This window comes from Podarcis cretensis, assembly GCF_951804945.1.
Source record: "Podarcis cretensis genome assembly, chromosome: 7".
Lineage (NCBI taxonomy): Eukaryota > Metazoa > Chordata > Lepidosauria > Squamata > Lacertidae > Podarcis > Podarcis cretensis.
The window spans coordinates 26,776,850-26,802,101 of NC_137176.1; the positions used below are offsets into that span (position 1 = coordinate 26,776,850).

Below are 25,252 nucleotides of genomic sequence, written 5' to 3' on the forward strand. Positions count from 1 at the left end.
AAGAGGTGGAGGGGGGACTGTTGAGTGGGGGTGGGGTCCGGTGGCAATGCTTGTGTTCTACTTAGTGTATGTGTGAGGCTTTGTGTCAGTGTCACTTGAGTGAGTTCTCTTTACTATTCGCTTGTATTCCTTTGGTGGTGAAAGAGGTTGGCCTAGGGTGTGGTTGGTTGTCTTTGATTGGGTCTAGTGAAATCTGCTTTTGTGTGTGAGTGGGGTGTGGATCAGGTTAGCCAGACTGATTTGAATGCTGTTGGCGGGTTCTTGTCATTATCAGTTGGGCTGTGTATGTGATAAAGGGAAACCAAACCGGGGTGAAGGCGTCTTCTTCTATTTGTCCCCGTGTCAGTTTCAGTTTGTTGGCGAGTTTTTCTAATAAGGCTGTTTCCCATACTATTTGGTACCATTGGTCTATGCTTACTCCTGACAGGTCTCTCCAGTGTCTAGCTATGATGCTTCTGGCAGATGAGAGTAGGTGGTTTATGAGCTCTTTGTGTTATGAGTGGGCATTATTGTCTTGGAAGATGTTGAATAGGGCCAGTTCTGGGGTGACTTCTAACACTTGCTTAGTTATTTTACATATTTCTTGTATGAATGATGTCCAGAAGAGTTGGATTTTGGGACATTCCCACCACATGTGGAGGTATATGCCTGAGAGTCCTCCTTGCAATAATAATAATAATAATAATAATAATAATAATAATAATAATAATATTGTGGGCTTCGCTGCTGGACTAGATGGGCCACTGATCCAGCAGGACCTTATGTTCTTATTTATTCATTTATTTGTTTATTTTCTTACACTTGTACCATACCTTTCTTCTGCATGGAAACCCAAGTCAACATACACATAGGCTCTAAATGGTGGTGACCCACTGAGGCACTGACCAGACCAAGGCCTGTTGACCTTCAGCAAGGCAGTGACCTCATGTGCTTGCAGACCATACCCGGAAATCTACAAATCTTGCCTAGGTTCTAGCGACACTCAACATTTGAAGTACACCTTGGTGTTTTGAGTAGATGTATGCTCCTCTCCTACCTAGCAAATATCAATTTTGGACTTGTGGGCAGCTTGGATTTACAGTCTATGGAAAGTACATATAGAACCACGGCTTGGTTGTAGGGCATGTGCTTTGCATGCTCCCAAGGACCCATGTTCAACTCCCGGCTCCTGTAGGCAGGGCTCTGAAAGACTCCTGTCTGAATGCAACCAAGAAGAGCCATCATCAGTCAGCACAGAGTCTAAACTGTGTAGACTGTTCTGAGCTAGATGGGAAATGCTCTGACTCAGTAAGGCACTAGCAGGTTTTTAATGTAACAAAGCTTTGTTTTGTTTTGTTGCTGTGTTATTTGGTGGCCTTGAGGTAGGTGGAGGAGCATGTTATGAATAGATTCCAGTTTCATTTGGAGAGACCAGAAGAAACCAACTCTCTCATCTTTCTACCCCTTTAAAGGTAAAGGTAAAGGTACCCCTGCCCGTACGGGCCAGTCTTGACAGACTCTGGGGTTGTGCGCCCATCTCACTTAAGAGGCCAGGGGCCAGCGCTGTCCGGAGACACTTCCGGGTCACGTGGCCAGCGTGACATCGCTGCTCTGGCGAGCCAGAGCCGCACACGGAAACGCCGTTTACCTTCCCGCTGGTAAGCGGTCCCTATTTATCTACTTGCACCCGGAGGTGCTTTCGAACTGCTAGGTTGGCAGGCGCTGGGACCGAGCAGCGGGAGCGCACCCCGCCGCAGGGATTCGAACCGCCGACCTTTCGATCGGCAAGTCCTAGGCGCTGAGGCTTTAACCCACAGCGCCACCTGCGTCCCAAATATCTTCAAATATCTAAAGAGCTGTCACACATAGGATGGAGCAAGCTTGCTTTCTCCTGGTCCCAAACCAATGGATCCAAGTTACAAGGAAAGAGATTGTGACTAAACAACAGGAAGAACTTTCTGACAATAAGAGCTGGGTGCCACATCTTGGAGGGGGAGCGCCACCAGTGACAGGGTCTTTTCCCCCTCATGGTGCCCTGACTATAGAACGCCCTCCCCAAACACGTTCACTCGAGGCCTATTTTGTTTTGAAGTTTTGTGACTTATATACATGCTACAGAATATGCCATTTTCACATCTCATAGAATAAATTTTAGAACATTTCTCCATTCAAGATTTCCCTAATGTCAGTTGGACACTGCCTAAGGATAAACGTGATCCAGACTTGAAGTATCAGTAATTCCAGTGGAACATTGAGGGAGCCAATAGCTGGGGTGAGGAGTTGCGAGCTTCAAATGCAGTAGTCTGTTCCTTCCAAACAAGAAAACCGTAAAAACCATGGCAGTTAAAAAGGGGCCTTTCAAATGTAGCCATCTTACATTTTAAGTCCAGAACAACCAAGACAAGAGGAGAGAGTTATTTAGAAATTGGCCTGTGGCGTTCCACTTAGCATGCCGAAACACAACCAACTGTAGATCGTATTGCTGAATTGGGAAGAGTTCCCAGCAGTCGTCCTGGTGAAGCTTGCTGAAGGATTAAACTGCCGCAGCTTAACCACCAGCATTTATATATCGCCTCCATAGAAACAGTGGACAACACTTCACAGGCCAAATGATGCAGCAGCCAGCAGAGGTTGCAAGTCAGAAAAGCTGCACAGCTCGAAGTCGGTGGTTAAGTGCTGACTCACTCTGCAATATCAGCCAGCTTCTCTTTGCCTCGACTCAATCACAGAGGGAGAAATCTAAAAAGAACCAAATTGGGAAACAGATACCAGGTCTCGGTTTCGCCGCGCTGGGTGTATTCAACCTTTAGCCACCAAGGTCTCGGTGTTACAGCCGACGAACCTCAGATCAGTTTGTACGTTTGTTTCTCACAAATGCAAAACCACACAACCGTGTTATTTAATCCACATTACTTACCTTCTTCCCATGTTCACCAATTTTATTCTTTATCCACCATTTAATCATTTATTTACATTGACCAAATGACACATTCTTGTCAACTGCCAAAGCACTGAACCAATAAAGGGGCTAAGCTTTTAGTCAAACCTGATAAAAACATAGTGCTGTCAAGGTTACACAACTAAGCCTCTTTGGTTTGAGGTCTATTTTTGGAACTGTAGAATGATCCTTTTCAGGTATGAACTTAAGCAGTGCTACTCTCCCAAGCTGTGGCTTGGGATGCAGTTGGCAACAGTGTCTAACCCTGCCATCTCTTCCTTGCCGCCCATCCAGACTTTAGGTAAAGGTAAAGGGACAATTAAGTCCAGTCGCGAATGACTCTGGGGTTGCGGCGCTCATCTCGCTTTACAGGCCAAGGGAGCCGGTGTTTGTCCGCTTCTGCAGACAGTTTTTCCAGGTCATGTGGCCAGCATGACTAAGCTGTTTCTGGCGAAACCAGAGAAGTGCACGGAAACACCATTTACGGTACCTTCCCGCCAGAGTGGTACCTATTTATCTACTTACACTTTGCCGTGCTTTCAAACTGCTAAGTTGGCAGGAGCTGGGACCAAACAACAGGAGCTCACCCCATTGCAGGGATTTGAACCGCCGACCTTTCGATCGGCAAGCCCAAGCTGCACAGTGGTTTAACCCATAGCACCACCCGCGCCATCCGGTCTTTACCTGTTTGAAAATGCCATTACTCTGCCACGAGGCTGAAACTGTACCATGGCCCACTATAACTTTAGAGCAAAAAAGAAGTACTGTATGTCGACATAGGATTTGCCATCGTCATCTCGTTTTCCCTTAAAATGGTTGTGGGCAGAGGTGAAAAGGGAAAGCCTCTCAATACCTCACTTTTAAAAATTAAAATCTCTACTGATGCACAGTCTGGCACTGGTGTTGGTGCAAATATTCCAACATTAGTCACATGTCATACTAAACTACATGAATTGCATGAACAAATCTGGGAAAGGAGGCTGGAAGTTTACCATTACATCTAAATTTAAACTGAGCTTAATCTGAATAATGGATTATTGAATAGTTTAATGAAACAAGCCAACTCCGTAAACTGCAATCTGAAGTTGGTTTGTTTCAGGAAACCGGAGTCAAGTCTTACCACAGTTTGTTGAGGTTCGGCCAATACATAAACTGTGGTTAATTGAAAACAGAAGTAAAAACTTCCAAACTTCTGCACTGCAGGGGGTTGGACAAGATGATCCTTGGGTTTCCTTCCAACTCTACAGTTCTAGGATCCTTACAGATCATGCTTGAGCTATGTGGCCCATGCAGGGGAGAGGGTGGCGCTGTGGTCTAAACCACTGAGCCTCTTGGGCTTGCCGATCGGAAGGTGAGCGGTTCGAATCCCTGCAACGGGGTGAGCTCCCATTGCTCTCTCCCAGCTTCTGCCAACCTAGCTGTTCGAAAGCACACCAGTTCAAGTTGATAAATAGGTACCACTGCAGCAGGAATGTAAACGGCATTTCCACGCACTCTAGCACTTGTCATGGTGACCCGTTGCGCCAGAAGCAGTTTAATCCTGCTGGCCACATGACCCAGAAAGCTGTCTGTGGACAAGCGCCGGCTCCCTCAGCCTGAAAGCGAGATGAGCGCCACAACCTCATAGTCGCCTTTGACAGGACTTAACCATCCAGGGGTCCCTTACCTTATACTTCTGTGGCACCAGATACTGAGCTTGCCCCTAGAGTACCATTTCACATACTACTATGTCTCAGACTTACAGCATGGGCCTCATTCATCCATTCCTCAGCTAATGTCTACAAAGGCTGTGTTGAGCTGAGGAAAGCAGGGTAGCTGAAGACCAAAATGAGTAGGTAGCAGTGATAGAACAGATGTGGGGAACTATCATTCCTGCAGCTCCCTCTCTTCAAGCAATGGGAACTAGCATCAGACTTGCCACTCAGCAAAGCTTCTTCATATTGTTCTGTGAGAACCTGCTGAGCTCTGTCCCATGACCATTTTTATTTTCTTTAATTGGGCAAACCCGAATTTGCCTTCCTCAGATTTTGGAGTGTGCACCATGCTAGCTTCAAATACAAGACTCTATGGGCTGTGGCAATGTACTCTGCACCAAAGGGGAAGGAGTAGGCAGATACCCCACTTGAAAGCTTAGTGGTGACGATCACAAAACCAGACAGGTTTAGGTAGAGTCTTGTGTCTCTTTCACATAAGCAACTGTAGGCCAGGGGCAAGGAACCTGTGGTTTTTGATGGCTTTTATTAGAATACAATTCCCATCAGCCATGACATCAGCCAAGGTAGCTCGGCCTGATGGTTAGTCCAACAGTAACAGGAGGTCCACAGGTTTCCTACTCCTGCCTTAGAAGAACCATCCAAAGTTTGGGAGAGACAAAGTAAAAGTAAAATTCCTGACATTCCTGTTCAGCTTTTTTTTTAGGAAGCCCTCCCCCCCCCCCAAATAGTGATACATCCAGGTTTTCCCTGACATTTTGCCAATGCAGCAAATCCCCCCCCATGCCATTTTTACACCAAAAAACCAGGACATGCCAGGAATTTTCCTGACGTATGGCAAGCGTAGACAAAGCTGTCACACACAGAGAGACACAAAGTTTGGAAGCAAAATGTGGTTGGGCACTATGACTGCTAATGACACTGAACTTACCTTTAAAATTTCCAAGGAACAAGCCAGGAAGAATCTGTGAGACAGAAAGAAATATAATATCAAATGTACATCTCTTGTGGTAACATGATCTGACGCAGTTCAATTTGCATACAGAATGGAACATAACACTGTTTATATCTGCAGAGTCTGGCAACATGGTAAGGGCAGCGTGTTTTTCCTTCCAATCTTCCCCACTTCACTTTGAAGCTTTTTTCTTTTTAGTTTCAGGGTCCTGTAGCTTAACAGCAGTTTAATAAAGGTGGGAGGGGACCAGTAAAAGAAACCTAAACCACTGTTTCTCAAACTCGCGTCTCCAGGGATTTTTTTGGATTACAATTCCCATCATCCCTGACCACTGGGTCCTGCTAGCTAGGGATGATGGAAGTTGTAGTTTGAAAACAGCTAGGAAACCCTGCTCTAAACTAAGAATCTATCACTCATTTTACACCAAAAATACTGTAACTTTACTTAAATCAGTAATGGGAATGGCTTGATTTGAAGCTATCTCTGAACTCAGGGCTGGTCCTCAGTTGTCCCTTAGATGGTTTCTGACTTCTTTTGAAGTATCCTGAACTTAATGACATTACATCTTAATACAGTGATACCTTAGGTTAAGTACTTCATTCGTTCCGGAGGTCCGTTCTTAACCTGAAACTGTTCTTAACCTGAAGCACCACTTTAGCTAATGGGGCCTCCTGCTGCCACTGCACCACCGCTGCACATTTCTGTTCTCATCCTAAAGCAGAGTTCTTAACCCGAGGTACTATTTCTGGGTTAGCGGACTCTGTAACCTGACGCGTATGTAACCTGAAGCGTATGTAACCTGAGGTACCACTGTATAAAGCTGTAGCCATTGGTTTATGTGTCCTTCAGCATGGGTCTTCATCACCATCCACAATCTATCTCTTACACATTTGGAATTAGAGGAAGGAGCAGACACTGGCAGTCCAAGGACCATATCTGAACCTTGAGGGTTTCACTAGGTCTCTATTTGGAAATTTAAGAGGCAAAAGACATGAGGAGATTGTGGCTGTGGAAACAGGACTGGAGATTATGGGAGACGGGACAACTCTCCATGCCCTCTTCATTATATGGCCATCATATATATTGATAGCCAGAAATTTTGGGGTGGACTATGTGTATCCATGGTATGATTTTCAGCCCAGATCTGCTATTAGCTCCCAGCTATGTGGTATCTGCTGGACAAGGGGAGTTATTTGTGTACGGTGGCTTTTGTGGCAAGGGATCTCCAGCCCTCCCGCCATTTTGTAGCGGTAAGGAGGGCACCAAGAGGGTTTGAAGTAACAACCACATGCAGATGAACAGCTCCTGGCCTATAAAGCAGCTCCAATGTCAGATTAGGGTGGTTTTGGTTTGCCCTATTTAAATAGCTGCCAGGGAAGGAGAACACACACACAGAGAGAGAACACACAGCATGTGAAAGAGGAGAAGCTGGTTAAATCTTCTGCCCCATGCTGCAGCTCTGATGAATATATCCCTCCCCTAAGGTGCCATGGCCATTAGTGGCATCCGCCATATGACTAAATGGGTCACTCGAAGCCGCTTGACAGCCAGGGCTGACCAGTACCTCATTTTCTATCATTCCCAAGTCCTGAACGAAATCCAAACTCAAAGCAAGCAGATGCAAAAGACTGTAAGGCACATGGATTGAGCGTGGCAAGAGGTTATATATCAAAAGCCTGCCAGCTTGAACAAATAATGTGCTCAAGATTTATCCGGCCTCTCATACTCTTTGGCAGACCAGCCTTCTTGTGACAATGACACAGAAGGGGGGGGGGCAGGAAACTTGCTCATCGTTTTAGGAATGTACACAGGCTGATTATCAGAGGTATGACAATGGCAAGGAACATGCAACTTGACATTTTTTTAAAATAGGCCAGCACCAAGAGGCACATGCCAGTTAAAGTCACAGGAAGCTTTTCCACGCCCTGTTTCACCAGAGAACCATGACAGCCAGAACAATGCAACCCTCGTACATTGCTTGCCTCTCTCTGAAGGGACCTGCAGGTACTACATGACCTGCATAAGTGTCAAGTCATAGTCCACATGTGTGGACTAGGGTGCCATTCCCCTTTCCCCCCCACAGTTGCCATTCCTCTCACCACAACACTTCTTAGGGCAGGCGGGCCTTTGCACAAGGACCAGGCCGCATCACAGTCCTGAGGGATCATTCAACCAGTAGAGGATGAGACTCTTAATCTCATGTTGGGTGAAAGATTCAGGCATTGCAGTTATGCTAGATGATCCTCGTGGTCTCTTCCAACTCTACAATTCTACAGCCATGATAAATGAGGCTGCACTCTCGTTAATAATAATTTATTTATACACCACCCTCCCCAGTCAAGACCGGGCTCAGGGCAGCTAACACCAAATATAAAAACAATTGATTGAAATACAGCTTAAAAAACAAAATACAATATTAGAACATTAAAATGCAGTTAACATGTAGCACTGCTAATGCACAGGAACTGCCACAAAACAGGCCATGTTGTTTCCATGCCCATCTCACACTTTGGCCCCTTCAAACCAACGCTAATCTCCCTGATCAGAACTTTCTCTTGATGCATGCCATACTTTTCGGGTGGTCTCGAACCCTCACTCCATACGGTGCCACCACATCCAGCACCGCACGTTCTTTGGAAGAGGCTGACATGGAAATGATGCTACGCGAGGAGAAAATAGCATGTGTTCCCCCATGATTTAGATCACAGTGGCAAAGAGCCACAAGTCGGCACAAGAAGATGCTTGCCTAGTCCCTAAACTTTAGTAGCGGTTCCGCCTGAGAATTATAAGATCCTCATAAATGCACTTCAGTATGCTTCGGTGTTGCCCACTGAACTCCAAAGCACAATGAAATGAAGCCACAAATGATCTTGAGGCATAAAACTCTTTGCCCATGCTTTTGGGGCGAGGGTTAAATACACGGGAGGGAAGTGTTACTTACAACAGGGATAGGGAAACTGTGGCCCACCGGATGTTGCTAGACTACAGCTCCTATTATCCCTGACCATTGGCCATGCTGGCTACGACTGATGGGAACTGAAGTCCAACAACATCTGGAGTGTCTCAATTTTCCTGTTCACGATCTATATTCTTATAGATTTGGAGGAGACCCCCCCAAACCCTAGAAATTAAGAAATTGTAGGATTTTAATTATTTGAGGTGTGAAGGGAGAAACAAACTGCAGATGAATTCCTGGGCTAGCCTGTGCAAAATGACCTGGCCAAGCTAGGGCCATTAAGAAACAAATTAGGGCCATTGAGGGCCATGGGCAATGCAAGAGAACTGTCCTTCCCCCTTTCCCCACCTGAGGAGGGGACAGAGACAGGGGTTGGAAGGTTGCCAAGGTAACTGGGTGTGAGGTGAAAGGAAAAGTCTTGAGCAATGATTGCTGGGAAAAAGAAGAGGGAAGGAAGACTAGGATCCATCTTGGGCAGGCTGGCTGCTGGCTGGCTGGCTTGAAATGACCATGCTGTAAGATCTGGACTCCCTCCTTGCAGACTGAAGGTGTAAATAGGTGAATAAACCATATTTCTTAAAGCTGCAACAGTCTCCGCTGTGTCTGGAACCCCATGGGCTCTTGCCACCGCTCGGCAGACAGAGGGGGAGGCACCCAACTTTTGTAACAATATCATGGCACATCAGATCCCAGAGGAGGGAATTACGGTTCAGCAGTAAAGCACAAGCTCTCTATTCCAAAGATGCCAAGGTCAATCCCTCACAACTCCAAGAAGGGCCGGAAGAGACTCCTGCGTGAACCCCTAGAAACCTTGCTACCGGTTCCATGTGGACAAGAGCATTGGTCTGACTTGGAACAAAGCATCTTCGATGACTTGCCAAAGTTACTGAGGCAGATCCCCGCCCCCAGGGAGCTTACAAGATGAAACAGACAGTGGGGGGAAACCGAAGGCGCAGAAGGTGGGAGAGACCACAGTGTGTGAGAGGAAGAATGTGAGCAAATGCTGCTGATTCCGCTTCAGGGAGGTTCCAGCAGCAGGCGAGCGACTGAACGCAGCATTATAGACGGGTCAGGCAATGGGCAGGAGCAAACAACAGCCAGATGATCCAATTGTGGCAACAGCAGCTGTCAGCAATCTCTGGGGGTTGCCTTTTGTCAGAAACATTAAGGAAGCGAGTAAGCCTGTCTGGCTTACGAACAAAGGGCTGCGGTGTTTTTGGAAAAATTCAAGTAATCCACTGCTGGCCGATTTCTCTTGCCTACACCATACATGGTTACGGGAAAAGGGTACACTCCGTTTACCAACTAAGGACATTGATACCAACAGGCCTGGTCATCTCCAGGGGTGCGTGGCTTTGCAGTTAGCCTCTGAGCTTCTTGTGATAAGTCATTACAGCCCCATCACGGTAATTACGGATGAAAAAGATGGCCAAAAGCAGCTCGCAAGCCCACTCACTCAGCAGCCGCTTCCTCTTCTAATTGCACACTTATGACCCCAGCTATAGCCAAACTTGCCTGCTGCTGTTGGGGCCAAGATCTAGCCCGGTAAATCAAAGTACAAGGTGGGTGGGACGCTTCATGGGCACGCCCACCTTTCCTACTTAGCCCCGCCCACACACTTGGCCAGAGGATCCTATCAACCTATGCAAAGGAAGCCTTTTATGTAAGCTGCATTAAAGGCCATCTCCAAGTACCTTAAATAATAATAAGAGAATTAGAGCCCTAAACCATCTTACACGGATGCTTCATTGTGATGGATAGGACTTCCACTATGTTCTAAGTAACTCCAGCAGAGTAGTAGACAATATGCTTTGTACAGAAACAGCCCCAGATTCAAACCTTAGTATCTCCAGAAAGGGCCGGGAAATATTCATGTCAGGAACACTGGAAAGCCACTGCCTTTGGGTCCCTAGATGTTGCTGGACTACAACTCCCACCATTCCTAGCCAACATGGCCAATGGTCAGAGATGGTGGAAGTTGCAGTTCAAGAACATCTGGGAACCCAAGGAGAGAAAGGCTGGCGTAGATAATACTAAGCTGGGTGGACCGATGATCTGACTTAGAATCATAGAATTGTAGCATTGGAAGGGGCCACAAGTGTCATCTAGCAATGCAGGAATCTTTTGCCCAGCATGAGGCTCAAACCCACGACCCTGAGATTAAGAGCCTCCTACTCGACCAACTGAGCTCCTGATATAAGGCAGCTTCCTGTGTCCTCCTTATTATTAAGAGAGACATCACAGTGTATCATGAGGTGGGCATGAAGCATATCATCCAACTTCTTGTCAGACAGACATAACCAAGTCTGGCCAAAGTGTTCTGCTTCTTTCCTCTTCCCCCACATTGAAACTATCCGGCTTCCTTTTGTCAGCCTCCCACTTTGCAATACGGGCATCACTCCGTGGTACAATGTGGCATCAGGAAGCCATGGGTAGCAGCACCAAGCCATCACACACTGAACGCCACCAACTTCCAACATGATCCGTATCAGTGGGGGCAGCTGGGATGCACACACATGCAAACCACCAGCCCCTGTGGAAATGTGCAAGAAGCCCAGGATTTCTTCTTTTTATTTATTTTTAATATAAACCAAGGATGGGGAATCTGTGACCCTCCAGCTTCCATCAGTCCTGACCACTGGCCAAAATGCAAGTCCATTCCCGCATTGCAGGGGGTTGGACGGGATGATCTTTCCAGCAATACAACGCTATGATTCTATAAAGCTAACACCACCATTCTTATGGCGATTCCTCTAGCGATTTAAAGAGCATGCACTAGCTGGCCAAGGAGGAACCCAGCTGCAAGTTCTTCGACTAACCGGAGCGTTTCCGCCTGCCTATGCAAAAGAGAAAATGCGCCTCCAGGAAACGAGCCGTGAAAATAGCACACTATGTGCGGCGGCGGTGGTGGTGGTGGAGGAGGAGGAGGTTGATGCGTGGCAAGGCTGGCGCAGATCCAGCATTGGGGACGAGAGGCAAGACACGAGCTTGCCCAGCTGTGTAAGGCTCCTGTCCTACACAGGCTCACAAAACCAGCCTACGCACATGATGATGCGTGTGCCCAAAAGGAAGTCCCGCTGGCACCTTACCCTCCCCTCCCCAGCAGCAAATAAACTTGCAGCCTCAAGTCTCAGACATTGACCTCGCTGCAGCTTACTTCCGAGTAAACAACCGGGGGGGGGGAGGTCGGGATGCACGTGCGGACGGCACTCGCCCTCCCCGGAGGGGGGGGGGAGCAGAGACGGGGCAAACCTAGCCTCCCATTTCTTCAAGCGCCTTCGTTTGCCAGCCACCCACCACCACCACAAAAGCAGTCGCTTGTTGCCATTCAGTATCCAGAAAGTTCCCCTTAAAGGAAGCGTCGCTTTTAAACGCCCTATTTCCCACGGATCAAAACAAGCATCGAGTGGGTGGCTTAGTTTGGGGTGGGGGGAAATCCGCTCTATTTGTTTCTTCACTGGATCGTTTCTGAAACCTCGCGCGCGAACGCATTTAAAAAAAAAAAAAAAAAAAAACAGAAACAAAACAGAATAAGCAGCGTTTTTTTTACCTTGTTCATCCCATTCCCCATGGCTCTAAGCGGTCTGAAACTTTAGCACCAGAGACTGGAAGCAGCCCAATTGGTGGCACGCCGCAAATAATAAAATAAAAATGCGCGATGGGCAGAGGAGGAAGTATTTACTCCGTTGTGAATGGGAAATTGGGTAAACGGGGTGGTTGTGTTGTTATTTTGCTGCGCAGCTCGCCAGCATCTTTTCCCCCCTCCCCGCCCGCAAAACTGCCTGCGAGCCCGGGACTTTCCTCCTAGGCGTCTTATGATCGGAGGTTTTTCCGCCCGGCCGCCCCTGGACTCGGCTGGAATCGGAGAAGCAGCTCAGCTTGAACTAGTTGCGAGCTCGCCCTTGCCAGGAATTGCGTCTCACCCCGGCCCTCCTTGCCTTCAACCACTCCCACGTGCGGTTAAAATCCAGGCGCCGAGCGAGCTTCCCCCGATCTCGCCGCCGGCGACTCTGGGGCTCGTAGTTTTTACGCTAACATGCACCGGGCTAAGCCGCGGCTCGAAGACTACAACTCCCGGCATGCGCTGCGCCAAGCACGGGCTCCGCCCTTTCGAGCGCGTAGCGGAGCATGAGCTTTCATTCCTGGAAGGATGAGTAAGCGGCGTCTGGGGCTTCTAGGCGAACTGTGGGCGTGGACGTTCAGTTTCTGAGCAGGGGCAGCCCAATTCCGCGACTTATTTCTCTTGCATATAAAATATTTCTATTTTTTGCCGTTTATGCAAATCAGCACTTTGTCAGAAAAGAGTTCAAGCCCTCGTTGCAGGATCTTTTTTTTCTTCCAGTAAATGGCTACATTGGAACATTGTTTACCACGACGTGTATTTCGATGTTCCAGTTATAGCAAAGTTTTCGGAGCTGGAGATAAGCAGGAGTTGTTTTGTGAGCGTGTCGAAGGTAGTGTTATCGGCTGTGGTGTGTGCCCTGTTTTCATCCCATCCGTTTTTGCAAATTCCGCCTCCATTGCCCTCAAAACCCCTGTTGTTGTTTTTTACCAGAAGCTATCGTGGGGATTTCTGCATGCAGTTTTTAATCCATCACAACCTACTCAGCTGTAGTGCAATGGAATCCTATGCATGTTTACATCCAGTTAAATTGTTGTTGTTTAGTCGTTTAGTCGTGTCCGACTCTTTGTGACCCCCATGGACCAGAGCACCCAGGCACTCCTGTCTTCCACTGCCTCTCGCAGTTTGGTACCCAGTTAAATACTCCCTTAAAAAGAGAAGTGGAGCTTAAAGGTAAAGAGACCCCTGACCATTAGGTCCAGTTGTGGCCGACTCTGGGGCTGCGGCGCTCATCTCGCTTTATTGGCCGAGGGAGCTGGTGTACAGCTTCCGGGAGGTCATGTGGCCAGTTTCCCTTTCCGCCACAGTGGTACCTATTTATCTACTTGCACTTTGACGTGCTTCCGAACTGCTAGGTTGGCAGGAGCAGGGACCGAGCAATGGGAGCTCACCCCGTTGCAGGGATTCGATCCGCCGACCTTCTGATCGGCAAGTCCTGGGCTCTGTGGTTTAACCCACAGCCCAGGTAAAAGAGCTACAAGCTTTAATAACTTTTTGGGTCTCCTACAGTAGCTAATGTTTTCTGGTGCTTTGGGTACCTCAAAAGTTAGAGAAACAAGCTTGAAACAGCTGCACGTTAAAAAAATAATAAATTTAAAACCCAAATATAGTTTACAGCAGGAGTGGGGAACCTGTCGCTCTCCAGATGTTGTTGAACTACAACTCTCATCATCCCTGTCTGTTGGCCATGCTGGACTGGGGCTGATGGGAGTTGGAGTGTGGCAACTGGAGAGCCAAAACTTTATGGAACTGCACTATTTAAAAGCCATTCTTATAGTTGACAAGCCTTTTTCTTTAGAAGCATCTGCAGTTGCTAGTAACTTAAACAGACCACACCTCCTCCCTATCCTTTATTCTGTTTGCAATAGCCTGTTAGAACATTGATGAAAAGGACCAGGAATCAACATACCAGCAAAGTATGACACAGGTCTCACAGGTCACGAGCAGATTCCACTCTGACGGAGCAAAGTCACCTGTGGTCAGGCTTGGAACTGTGTTTGGAAAAATGGAATGGTTTCCCCCAAAACTTGGTTTATTCTGAGACAAGCTGGATCTAATGGCATCCCTGTGGATATACACCTCATTGAAATTACGGTATATATCTTCTCACTCCTGCTTGTTTGCCAGAAGACAGAATAACAGAGTTAAAAGTCAACTTCAGGTGCAGTGTTGGAAATCCAGGACATTAGTGGCGCTATGCATATATCCCTGTGCAGCTGATTCACAGATTTAGCAGGGGGCCTTTTACCGTAATGGGGGATACAGTAGTACCTCGGGTTACATACGCTTCAGGTTACATACGCTTCAGGTTACAGACTCCGCTAACCCAGAAATAGTACCTTGGGTTAAGAACTTTGCTTCAGGATGAGAACAGAAATCATGCTCCAGCGGCGTGGTGGCAGCGGGAGGCCCCATTAGCTAAAGTGGTGCTTCAGGTTAAGAACGGACCTCCGGAACGAATTAAGTACTTAACCCAAGGTACCACTGTACTTCCCACCATCACTGAAGCAACAAGGGAGTTAGAGAGAGAAAGGAATGACTTGACCCCCTTTTCCAGCTTTGATTCACATCCAGGCCAGAGAATAATTTATAGGGCTGGAATGTTTGTCTTGCAAGCTAAGACAAGATTCCTTTTTTGAAGCCAGGAAATAAGATTCATAGCATCTCAAGAGGAACCCTGCTCATATTCCATAAAAGAAATAGGACATAATTAAGACATTACTCCAATACAGTGATACCTTGGGTTACAGACGGTTCAGGTTACAGACTCCGCTAACCCAGAAATAGTACCTCGGGTTAAGAACTTTGCTTCAGGATGAGAACAGAAATCGTGCTCGGGCAGCGTGGCGGCAGCGGGAGGCAAAGTGGTGCTTCAGGTTAAGAACAGTTTCAGGTTAAGAACAGACCTCCGGAATGAATTAAGTTCTTAACCCGAGGTGCCACTGTATTAGGTGCTAATTTATTATGTTTGTATCTCTCTCCAAGCTGTATTGTTTAATTTAGGCTATGAGACAATTGGCTGCACAATGAGCTTCTGCTAGAATTTTCACATCGAAATCCCAAGGACGCTTACAACTGCAGCATTTTTATAGTTCAGTGGGCACCCATGATTGTGATAGTATGGAGAAAATAGATATCTCGGACCAGGGGTATGGATTTTGTACATTAAAAAACCCACTCAGGAAGCCCTATGGTCATTCCGATTTAATGCCATATACTAAATGAGCCACACTTCTCTCTCAGCCTAAAGGGATGGCTGGGATTAGGTACAGCCCACCAGGCAAAAGTATGTCATCCTTCAGTAATCTGTCATACAGTGATAAGAATAAGGCATTCCTCCAGCAACAAAAAAAAGGCATCATAGCTAATTTTGCACAGCTGAGAATAATAGAGATAAAAAGCCAAAAATACTTTGTTGGTTGACTTCCATATCTTTTGCTTGTATGTGTATGCCTATTTATAGCAAAGAAAGGGACCAGGTGACTTTCCTGATGTAGTTGGACCACAGCTATCATCACCCCTGGCTGAGGCCAAAGGTAGCTAGAGTTCAGCAACATCTGGAAAACCACAGGTTCACTACCCTGACTCATAGCTCCATTCTCAAAAGCCCAAGTCCCTTAAAAAATGAAGAATAACCAGAGTTCCCTTTTGCAATCTGAAGGATGGTTCTGCACATTATTGGCCTTTGCTCAAATTCAGCAAAGGTCCTAACCAGATGCAGGAAAGGGTAGTACTAGAATGACACTTGTGGCAAATCTCTGCCTTGATAAATTGGGCAGAAGGAAAAAGGAAGGTCTGTCAAGCCTGGGAGCTTGTTGAAGGAGGAAGGGCGCCTTCATCCCATTGTTATTGTGACTGTATAGACGGCATGGCCTGTGTGAAGTTCCCAAAGCTTCCTGTGGCCTACATTGTGGATGGGAAGTGACAGGCAAACAATGACATACTCCCACCTTTAGGACCACAAAATGCATAAACCTCAGCCAGTTCCTCTCTGTCCAGGTTCTGTCATTGCATGGCGCTGGCCAGTGCAGAGGATGAAGTCCTCTAAAAATCATTGCTCTCCATTGTTAAATTTCACCTTGGAAAAAGCACCCAAAGTTAACCCTCACCCCAGACATAAGAGGGGAAAGAATTCCCCTCTTCCTGCAATCAGGGTGGCAGCTACTGCAATGACAGCCCACCTCTCCCTGCTAGAAGGCAAGTATGTAATCAAAGAGACGGGAAATACCGTATGTGAACTGGTGACTTCTACAAAGTGGAAGCTGAATGGGCTGAATGGATAGGGGAGGTTTTTGTGCCACTGTCCTGCTTCATCCAAAAATTGATTTCAGGGTAGATAAAATAATTTAAAATCAAGAATTGCAAAATAAAGCATCACCAACAATTCCCTAAAGTTAAGAATTAAAAACCATTCAGCCAGCTAGAAATGCCCTAATGTAAAACGCTGAGGCAAAAGGGGTTTAATCTGATGCTGGAAATAATATGGTGTCAGTGCCAGACCTTACCTCAGAGCAGGCTATTATTATTATTATTATTATTATTATTATTATTATTATTATTATACCCCACCCTTCTGAACCTCCATGATGCACTTCATCTAATGATGGAACATGAGGAAAGGCACCCAAAATATAATAGTCTTTGCCACAGCTTTCCACTGGAAACTGTCACCCTCAGCGAAGTCATTTCACTAGCAAACAAATCACTTGACCAAATATTTCTGTAAATAAAAGCAAGCAGCCACTCCAGGAAATTTCACAATATCCTTTTATATTATTGTTGTTGTTATTTCACCTGCTGTGATGGTTCCTTTATTTGTCACTGTCGCACAGAAAATGAAACTTATCTTAATCTGCTTAAATATCTGGGCAGTGCAGTAATGTAGAGAGACAATTTCATATTTAGGAGCTTTTCCACTGCTGAGTAATTTTACTGTTTAATATAAACTGATAGTATCTGGCCAAATATTCGGGGGGTAAGTCACTATAGAAATGAAGGTAGGTTTCCTGTGTTGGTTGGAGTATTTTGCCAAAATGTCTTGTCGTAGTTTCAGAGCTGAAACCATATCAAACCATTTTCAGAGTTTCACTGTTTCTTCTGTCGTCGTGAAGCAGGTGTGTTTCACCGGCTTAGTCAGCTGTGCATCTCAACATGATTTTCAGCACAGAACCAGTCAACAGTATCCTCTAACTCGAAACTGCATATACAGGAGGACGTCTCAAAATGTATGATGACAAAGGGACTTGAATTGCAAAGCCAGAAGGGCAAAAACTCACCATCCCCTAATTGGTGGTCTGAAGATCTTGCTGCCCTTTCTACGTTTAAACACGTGGCTTATAGTGATCAATATTTAGATACCTGTTTGGACATATGGACTGCATATGTCCTGTTGAGTGCAATGAGGTTTAGGTAAAGGTAAAGGGACCCCAGACGGACGCAGGTGGCGCTGTGGGTTAAAGCCTCAGCGCCTAGGGCTTGCCGATCGAAAGGTCGGCGGTTCGAATCCCTGCGGCGGGGTGCGCTCCCGCTGCTCGGTCCCAGCGCCTGCCAACCTAGCAGTTCGAAAGCACCTCCGGGTGCAAGTAGATAAATAGGGACCGCTTACCAGCGGGAAGGTAAACGGCGTTTCCGTGTGCGGCTCTGGCTCTGGCTCTGGCCAGAGCAGCGATGTCACGCTGGCCACGTGACCCGGAAGTGTCTCCGGACAGCGCTGGCCCCTGGCCTCTTAAGTGAGATGGGCGCACAACCCCAGAGTCTGTCAAGACTGGCCCGTATGGGCAGGGGTACCTTTACCTTTACTTTAAAGGGACCCCAGACCATTAGGTCCAGTCGTAGCCGACTCTGGGGTTGCAGCGCTCATCTTGCTTTATTGGCTGAGGGAGCCGGTGTACATGGCCAGCATGACTAAGCTGCTTCTGGCGAACCAAAGCAGCGCACAGAAATGCTGTTTACCTTCCCGCTGGAGTGGTACCTATTTATCTACTTGCACTTTGACGTGCTTTCGAACTGCTAGATTGGCAGGAGCAGGGACCGAGCAACAGGAGCTCACCCCGTTGCGGGGATTCAAACCGCCAACCTTCTGATTGGCAAGCCCTAGGCTCTGTGGTTTAACCCACAGCGCCACCCGCGTCCCAACACAATGAGGTTTACTTCCAGGTAAATTAGTATAGCAGGTTCTACAACATCTGGAAAGCCAAAGGTTCCCCACACATGAAGTATAGAATTGGAGGATGTTTGTAACAGAAGTGTGTAGATACAAATACATATAGGCAACAATGAGTCCTGTGGCATCTTCAAGACTAAACAAATTTGTTATGGTATAAGCTTTCGTGGACATTTTATGCCACAATGTATTTGCTGGGTGTGTTTTTTTTACTTTTTCTTTGCCACAATATATTTGTTACTTTTTAAAGTGCTGGAAGACTCTTCCTTGACTGTTTCCAAATGTGGTGGATGTTGACATTCATAGGTGTTTATAATCTCAGATGAGCTTCGTGGATTTGCTTCTATATTCCCACACCAGAGATTACAAGCACACAAGCACATTATAAGAGGCTGCCAACCCCAAACTGCAGATGTGTTACTCTTTGGCATTCATAGTTTGAAGTCCAACACAGGATGCATACTATGGTTTGTTCTCAGTGAACCAAACTACAGCTTAGAGCTTAGTGGAACTACGTGAATGTGTGGCTCCCAGAGAGAAGCTTGCAGCCTCCCTGGTCCTTTATGTTCCTGCACCACACTGAGCTAAGCCAAGGTTTGGCTTAATTCAGGGATGGGGAACTTTTGGCCTTCCTGAGAGTTGTTGGACTACAACTCCCATCAACCTTGACTATTGGCCATACTGGTGAGGGCTGATGGGAGGGGTGGTCCAGAAACATCTGGAGGTTCAAACGTTCCCAACTCTTCGCTTAGTAGGAGTTCTCTCCTCACTGAGCACAAACTGATCTAACACAGGCATAGATGCGAGGGAGCCGGTATGGTCAAGGATGATGGAAGTTGTAGTTCCATAACATCTGGAAAACACCACATTAGCACATTGCCAGAGCACCCCAGTGCTACAGTGCCCCGAAAGCAGGAACACACCCCATAATGTGTTTTTGTGTGTGTGTGATGAAAAATTGCAGGATTTCAGCAGGAAGCTATGGGCCATGTGTGGCGTACTAATCATGCCACATATCCCTCCAGAAATATATTCGGAGTTGAGTGTTGATTTCATGCTCTTTATTTCAGCTTGTGGTAAACAGTGAGTGAGTGGCTTTCCCCACAAACCTCTGGCTATATATATATTATTTTCACAATGGGTCCTGTGTGATTGGCTGATTCAACTCCCCTCCTGGAGCCTGAATGGACTGTTCCTGCTGGCCAATCAGGTTGCTGATTCACTTCCTCCTGGAGCTGGATTGGGCTGCTCCTGCAGGCCAATCAGGTTGCTGATTCACTTCCTCCTGGAGCCAGATTGGGCGGCTCTTGTAGACCAATCAGGTTGCTGCCTTCTAGGATCCTACCACCCTATTGTTCTAGGATCCAAGCTCAGTACATAACACCTCCCTATAAAGTTTTAAGTTCACAGATCATCTTGACCAGGCATAGGCAAACTTGACCCTCCAGATGTTTTGAGACTACAATTCCCATCATCCCTGACCACTGGTCCTGTTAGGGATGATGGGACTTGTAGTTCCAAAACATCTGGAGGGCGGAGTTGAGTGCACATTAAAAGACTCATCCATTGGTGCCCCCAGCTCTTTTCCTCCTGAGGTGCATCAGAGGTGCTTTAAGGCCTTATCTTTTGGGAATCAGCTGGGAAAGGCACAATAAAAGGACAGCCAAAGTGATTGGGTGGCTTCTCTAACAAAGAATGCTGGGACTTTTTAGTTCTTAGGCCAAGGAACGTGTACACGAATGCGTATACTTGCGCAACGTGTTCATCAAAATGCATATATTTGTGAAAATAACAGATTCTGTTAGAGGAAATGGCATGTAAAAATACATATATCAGGCAAAAGTGTGTTAAAATGTAGATGTTCAGGGAAAATTTGCACTAATTCGTCGGTGAATTTTCATGCGGCTTTAACAATAATAAATGAACTAGTGAAGATGTGAACCTAAGGCTGGAAAAATAAGAAACCGAGAGAAACTGAAATTGACAGGTACATCCATTCTCTGCGCCTCAGATGGCATTGATGAAGATTCCAGGTTTCAGGGAAAGAGTGGGCGAGCGCATAACTGCAGCGTGCTTTATGCTTTCTGTTCTGCTAAAAGTCTGTCACCTTCCTAGAGACTTCGCTCTTTTGTCTTGAGTAGCTCACCACAGGATAGCGATATGAAAGCCCCTAATTCAAGGCCCAGCTATTACTGACAGCTTATTGCTTCCATTTTGATCATGTTTTAAATTTGTCGTTTTGGTTTCATAAGATAATGCACTCACGTTTTTCCTGGTTTGGTCCACTGATGAGGTGGCAGAACGTTACTCTAATTGCATTGTGCACAATCCGTTGAAACGTGATAGATATGATGTCATGGACTGACTGGACAGACTACTGTTGTAGATTTAAGAAATATGGTTTATTCAGCTATTTACACCTTCAGTCTGCAAGGAGGGAGTCCAGATCTTGCAGCATGGTCATTTCGAGAGGGGCTTATACCCCACAGCAGTGCAGCCTTGAAGTCCAATGCAATTCTCCTAGCTAGCCTGCAGCCAGCCTGCCCAAGATGGATCCAAGTCTCTTCCTTTTCCTTCTCCCCAGCAACCCTTGCTCAAAACTCTTTTCCTGTCACCTCAAGCACAGTTACCCTGGCAACCTTCCAAACTCTCAGTTTCTGTTCACACCTCAAGGCAAGGTGGGGAGGAAAGTTCTCTTGCATTGCCAGTGACCCTCAATGGCCCTGTATTGTTTCTACCTTGGCCAGGTTGCTTTGCCTAGGGTAGCCCAGGAATTCCTCTGCAGCTTGTATTTCTCTCTTCACATCCCAAATAATCAAAACCCTACCATTATTCATTTCTATGGTTTTGCCCCCACCCTGGGTCTATAACAATATGCACAGGAGACAAGAGCTTTGAAGCTTTCATTTCTGCTGCATTGTTACTTTCATTTATGCATTTATTTAAAGTTGTGCATAAATGCTCAAGGAGCATAGTGGGGTATTACATACCCTCCAACACTTCTCTGATGAAAATAGCGACGTCCGATTCCATAATAATATTTTTACTATTTATACCCCACCCATCTAACTGGGTTGCCCCAGCCACTCTGGGTGGCTTCCAACATATTAAAAAACATAATTAAACGTTGTTGTTATTTAGTCGTTTAGTCGTGTCCAACTCTTCGTGACCCCATGGACCAGAGCACACCAGGCACTCCTGTGGTCCATTGACTCCCGCAGTTTGGTCAAACTCATGTTAGTAGCTTTGAGAACACTGTTCAACCATCTTGTCCTCTGTCGTCCCCTTCTCCTTGTGCCCTCCATCTTTCCCAACATCAGGGTCTTTTCCAGGGAGTCTTCTCTTCTCATGAGGTGGCCAAAGTCTTGGAGCCTCAGCTTCAGGATCTGTCCTTCCAGTGAGCACTCAGGGCTGATTTCCTTAAGGATGGATAGGTTTGGTCTTCTTGCAGTCCATGGGACTCTCAAGAGTCTCCTCCAGCACCATAATTTGAAAGCAATCAATTAAACATTACACTTTTTTAAAAGAACAACAACTTCCCCATTCAGGGCTGCCCTCAGATGGTTCATGGGTTGGATAACTCCATACCCTCCAACATTACTCGGATGAAAATAGGGACCTCATTCCATACCCTCTGACATTTCTTCAATGAAAATAAGGACGTCCTAAGGAAAAGCAGGACATTCTAGGATCAAACCAAAAAGTGGGACAGCTTCTGTAAATCTGGGACTGGTGTCTGGAATTAATACATAGCAGTGCTTCCAAAGAGCACTGTTGAAAATTCTTGCTTTTCTCTCAAATTATACCCACTGTAGAACAAGATAGGGTTACTGCAAAAGTTTTTGTAGCCACATGGCCATTTTTGCAGAGGTCTTGTGCACTGTGGTCTCATCATTGGGGACTCCCCCCCCCTTTTGTAACTACACCTGAATTTCCCCTGACAGGGGAGTTCCCCACAGGACAGGGGACTCACTCAGAAGCACATGCAAACAGCATTTGTCTTAAGAACTCCCAAGAGAGGCTGAAGTGAACACTGTGTGGAGGAGGAAGAATGAAACTCTTTCAAGCCATCCTTTTATACTAGGCCATTAGTTGTTATAAAGATTTTGTGCTCTGAGAGAAAAACCACTTGAAGAATTTGTGAAGTAAAAGGAGTTTGACACACTGGAATCTCCCTCCCTGGCTCTTTCTCGATGGGAGAGGTTTTCTCTCACGCCAAGTGCAGATGTACTTCACTTCCATGGTAGCTTTTCCTTCATGCAAGTTGTGGAGATGGGGCTGAGCTAAATTAGGACCACAGCAGTGGGCTAAACTCCCCTACCATCCCTCCAGGGTCCCTATCCAGCTTGGGTTCCCTCAGCTGGCTATTTCTGGAAGAAAAACCATGCACTAACATGATCAACACCGTGTAAAGGGCATACTAAATATATGTATGGAATTTACTTCTAGGTAAATTGGAACTAGGGGCATGGGTGGCGCTGTGGGTTAAACCACAGAGCCTAGGGGTTGCCGATCAGAAGGTCAGCAGTTCAAATCCCCGGGACGGGGTGAGCTCCCATTGCTCGGTCCCTGCCAACCTAGCAGTTCGAAAGCACGTCAAAGTGAAAGTAGATAAATAGGTACCACTCCGGCGGGAAGGTAAACGGTGTTTCCGTGCGCTGCTATGGTTTGCCAGAAGTGGCTTAGTCATGCTGGCCACATGACCCAGAAGCTGTACGCCGGCTCCCTGTTATGGTCATCTGTTATGGATGCTTTTCCTGCATTCCAGGGGGGCTGGACTAGATGACTCTATGGTCCCTTCCAGCTCAAAGATTCTATGATTCGTGGCAAAGCAGCATTAAAGTCACATACCACATTTCACAGATACTATCCATTTGTTGCTGATAATTGGCACTGTAATCCTTTTAATCTGGTAGAAAAATCATGACTGTTGATTTCACTTATAGGATACAGCCTAATATGTGAAATCCGGTAATAAACTGTGCAGTAATGCTACATTACAGGATACAATGAAAGGGTTTCTTTGTGTGTGGCTTGGACAGTAATTTGGATTGAACCAACTCTGATCATGGGTGTAGCCGGGGGGGTTGCAGGGGGAACAGCTGCCCCCCAAAATCAAATAAATAAATAAAAATACTTAACTAACTGACCAATTGCATCACAGATAACTCGATTCTGCCTCCCTGACAAAAAAAACCTGCCCCCCTCCCTAAAATAAATCCTGGCTATGCCCATGACCCTGATACTGAATTTCCAGGTTTCGTGTGGACCAAAATACTAAGACACATTCCTGCAGCTTTTTGTCAACCTGATGTGGAGACACAGATATCATTGAACTACAACTCCCATCAGCTGAGCTGGCTGGGGCTGATGGGAGTTGTACACAGCATTGCCACGTTGGCAATTTCTGTCTTCCTGAGAGGGCATAGACTTGGTTCAGGACTTATATGAATCATCACTCCCTGCAGATATGGACAAAGAGGGGGGAAAGCTATCCCCATAGGCCACTGGAAGCTACAGATTCTCCGATACAGACAGGCACACACGCTACTACTATATGTTCCTTTTCACCTGGTTCGTTTTTAAAAATAAGTAAGTGTTTGACTTCTAACTAGCATACCCACGTGAAGTAAAGGTTTAGTGTTCCAAGACAAAGGAAGGGTAGAAGAGACGGGAAGAGTTAGAGGAGTATTGAACCAGAAAATATTTGGAGAATGGAGAATAAGGATTATATAAGATCATATTGTACCAACCACACCATATTAGCAGAACTTGAGTGCTACTTGTAAACACAACAAATACCGTTTGTGGAGTAGACGGGAACAATATTAAAGGATATAAAAGTGTGCGAAAAAACAATGACAATATAAACAGCACAATGAGAGTGATTGGAAGACTCGTTTTGTCAGAAGTCTTTTTTATTTAAGTGTTTAATTAAGCATTAATTAGGAAGATTAAGGGTTTTTTTATGTACGTAAATTTGCTTTTTCTTCTTTCCGTATTCTTTTCTTTTTTCTTAATTGTTTTTTCTTTAATTTTCTTTTTGTAGTATGAGATTGTAAATTATTTGTATAAGTGTGTGATTTAAATTAATAAAGGTTATTTAAAAGAGAAAAAAAGAAAAAGAAAGGAGGGGTAGAATTATGCTAACAGGAGGGGGGCACCAGTTGAGAGAGAAAGCATGAGAAAGATGGTTCAAAATGAAAAGAAAAGCCTGAAGGAAGTTGCCGAGTGGGGGAAAGCCCCAAAGTAACGGTCATGCCGCCCGTGACCAGGCAGCAAACCCTACAAACCAAGGGCCAGGAAAGAGGGGAAAGAGGGGTCACACACACAATACGAGTTTGGCTACTGAGACCCACAAGGTGGAAGGAGCACTGAAGCCAACGAGGAGGAGGTTCTCGAGGTCCCAGCTTCTCAAAGGAATATACAGTGGTACCTCGGGTTAAGTACTTAATTTGTTCCGGAGGTCTGTGCTTAACCTGAAACTGTTCTTAACCTGAAGCACCACTATAGCTAATGGGGCCTCCTGCTGCCGCCGCGCCGCCGGAGCATGATTTTTGTTCTCAACTTGAAGCAAAGTTCTTAACCTGAAGCACTATTTCTGGATTAGTGGAGTCTGTAACCTGAAGCGTATGTAACCTGAAGCGCATGTAACCCGAGGTACCACTGTACTGATTCAAGTTGCCAGAGTAAACTATAATCTCCTGCTAAGTTGTGATTCTGTCAGTCAGAATGCCTCCATTACTGAGGGCCCGGCCATTTTGAAACTCCAGAAACTCGCACGCCATCTCAAATTGACCGCTTCCTGTTAGGATAAGCTTAGCTCTCAGACTTGGAGCCGATTGTGGTAGAGCACAAAGTTTGCATTCGCATGGTCCCAGATTCAATCCCTGACACGTCCTCTCTGGAACAACAAAACATTCCCTC

The 25,252-nt window shown here is 46.2% G+C and overlaps 1 protein-coding gene and 1 long non-coding RNA gene across 2 annotated transcripts in view; one reads left to right on the forward strand and one right to left on the reverse strand.

Moving 5' to 3' along the window:
• Positions 1-12,495, reverse strand: part of DUSP22 (dual specificity phosphatase 22) — a 42,515-nt gene extending 30,020 nt beyond the window's left edge. Inside the window, exons 1-2 of the mRNA XM_079985112.1 lie at positions 12,091-12,495; positions 5,561-5,594 (exon numbers count right to left, since the gene is read on the reverse strand). Coding sequence (XP_079841238.1) covers positions 5,561-5,594; positions 12,091-12,111 — 55 coding nt within the window. The 5' untranslated portion in view covers positions 12,112-12,495. The remainder of the gene's footprint in view (positions 1-5,560; positions 5,595-12,090) is intronic.
• A 1,927-nt stretch (positions 12,496-14,422) lies between these two features.
• Positions 14,423-25,252, forward strand: part of LOC307221017 — a 108,520-nt gene continuing 97,690 nt past the window's right edge. The window contains exon 1 of the long non-coding RNA XR_013841284.1: positions 14,423-14,557. This is a non-coding gene — a long non-coding RNA (uncharacterized lncRNA). The remainder of the gene's footprint in view (positions 14,558-25,252) is intronic.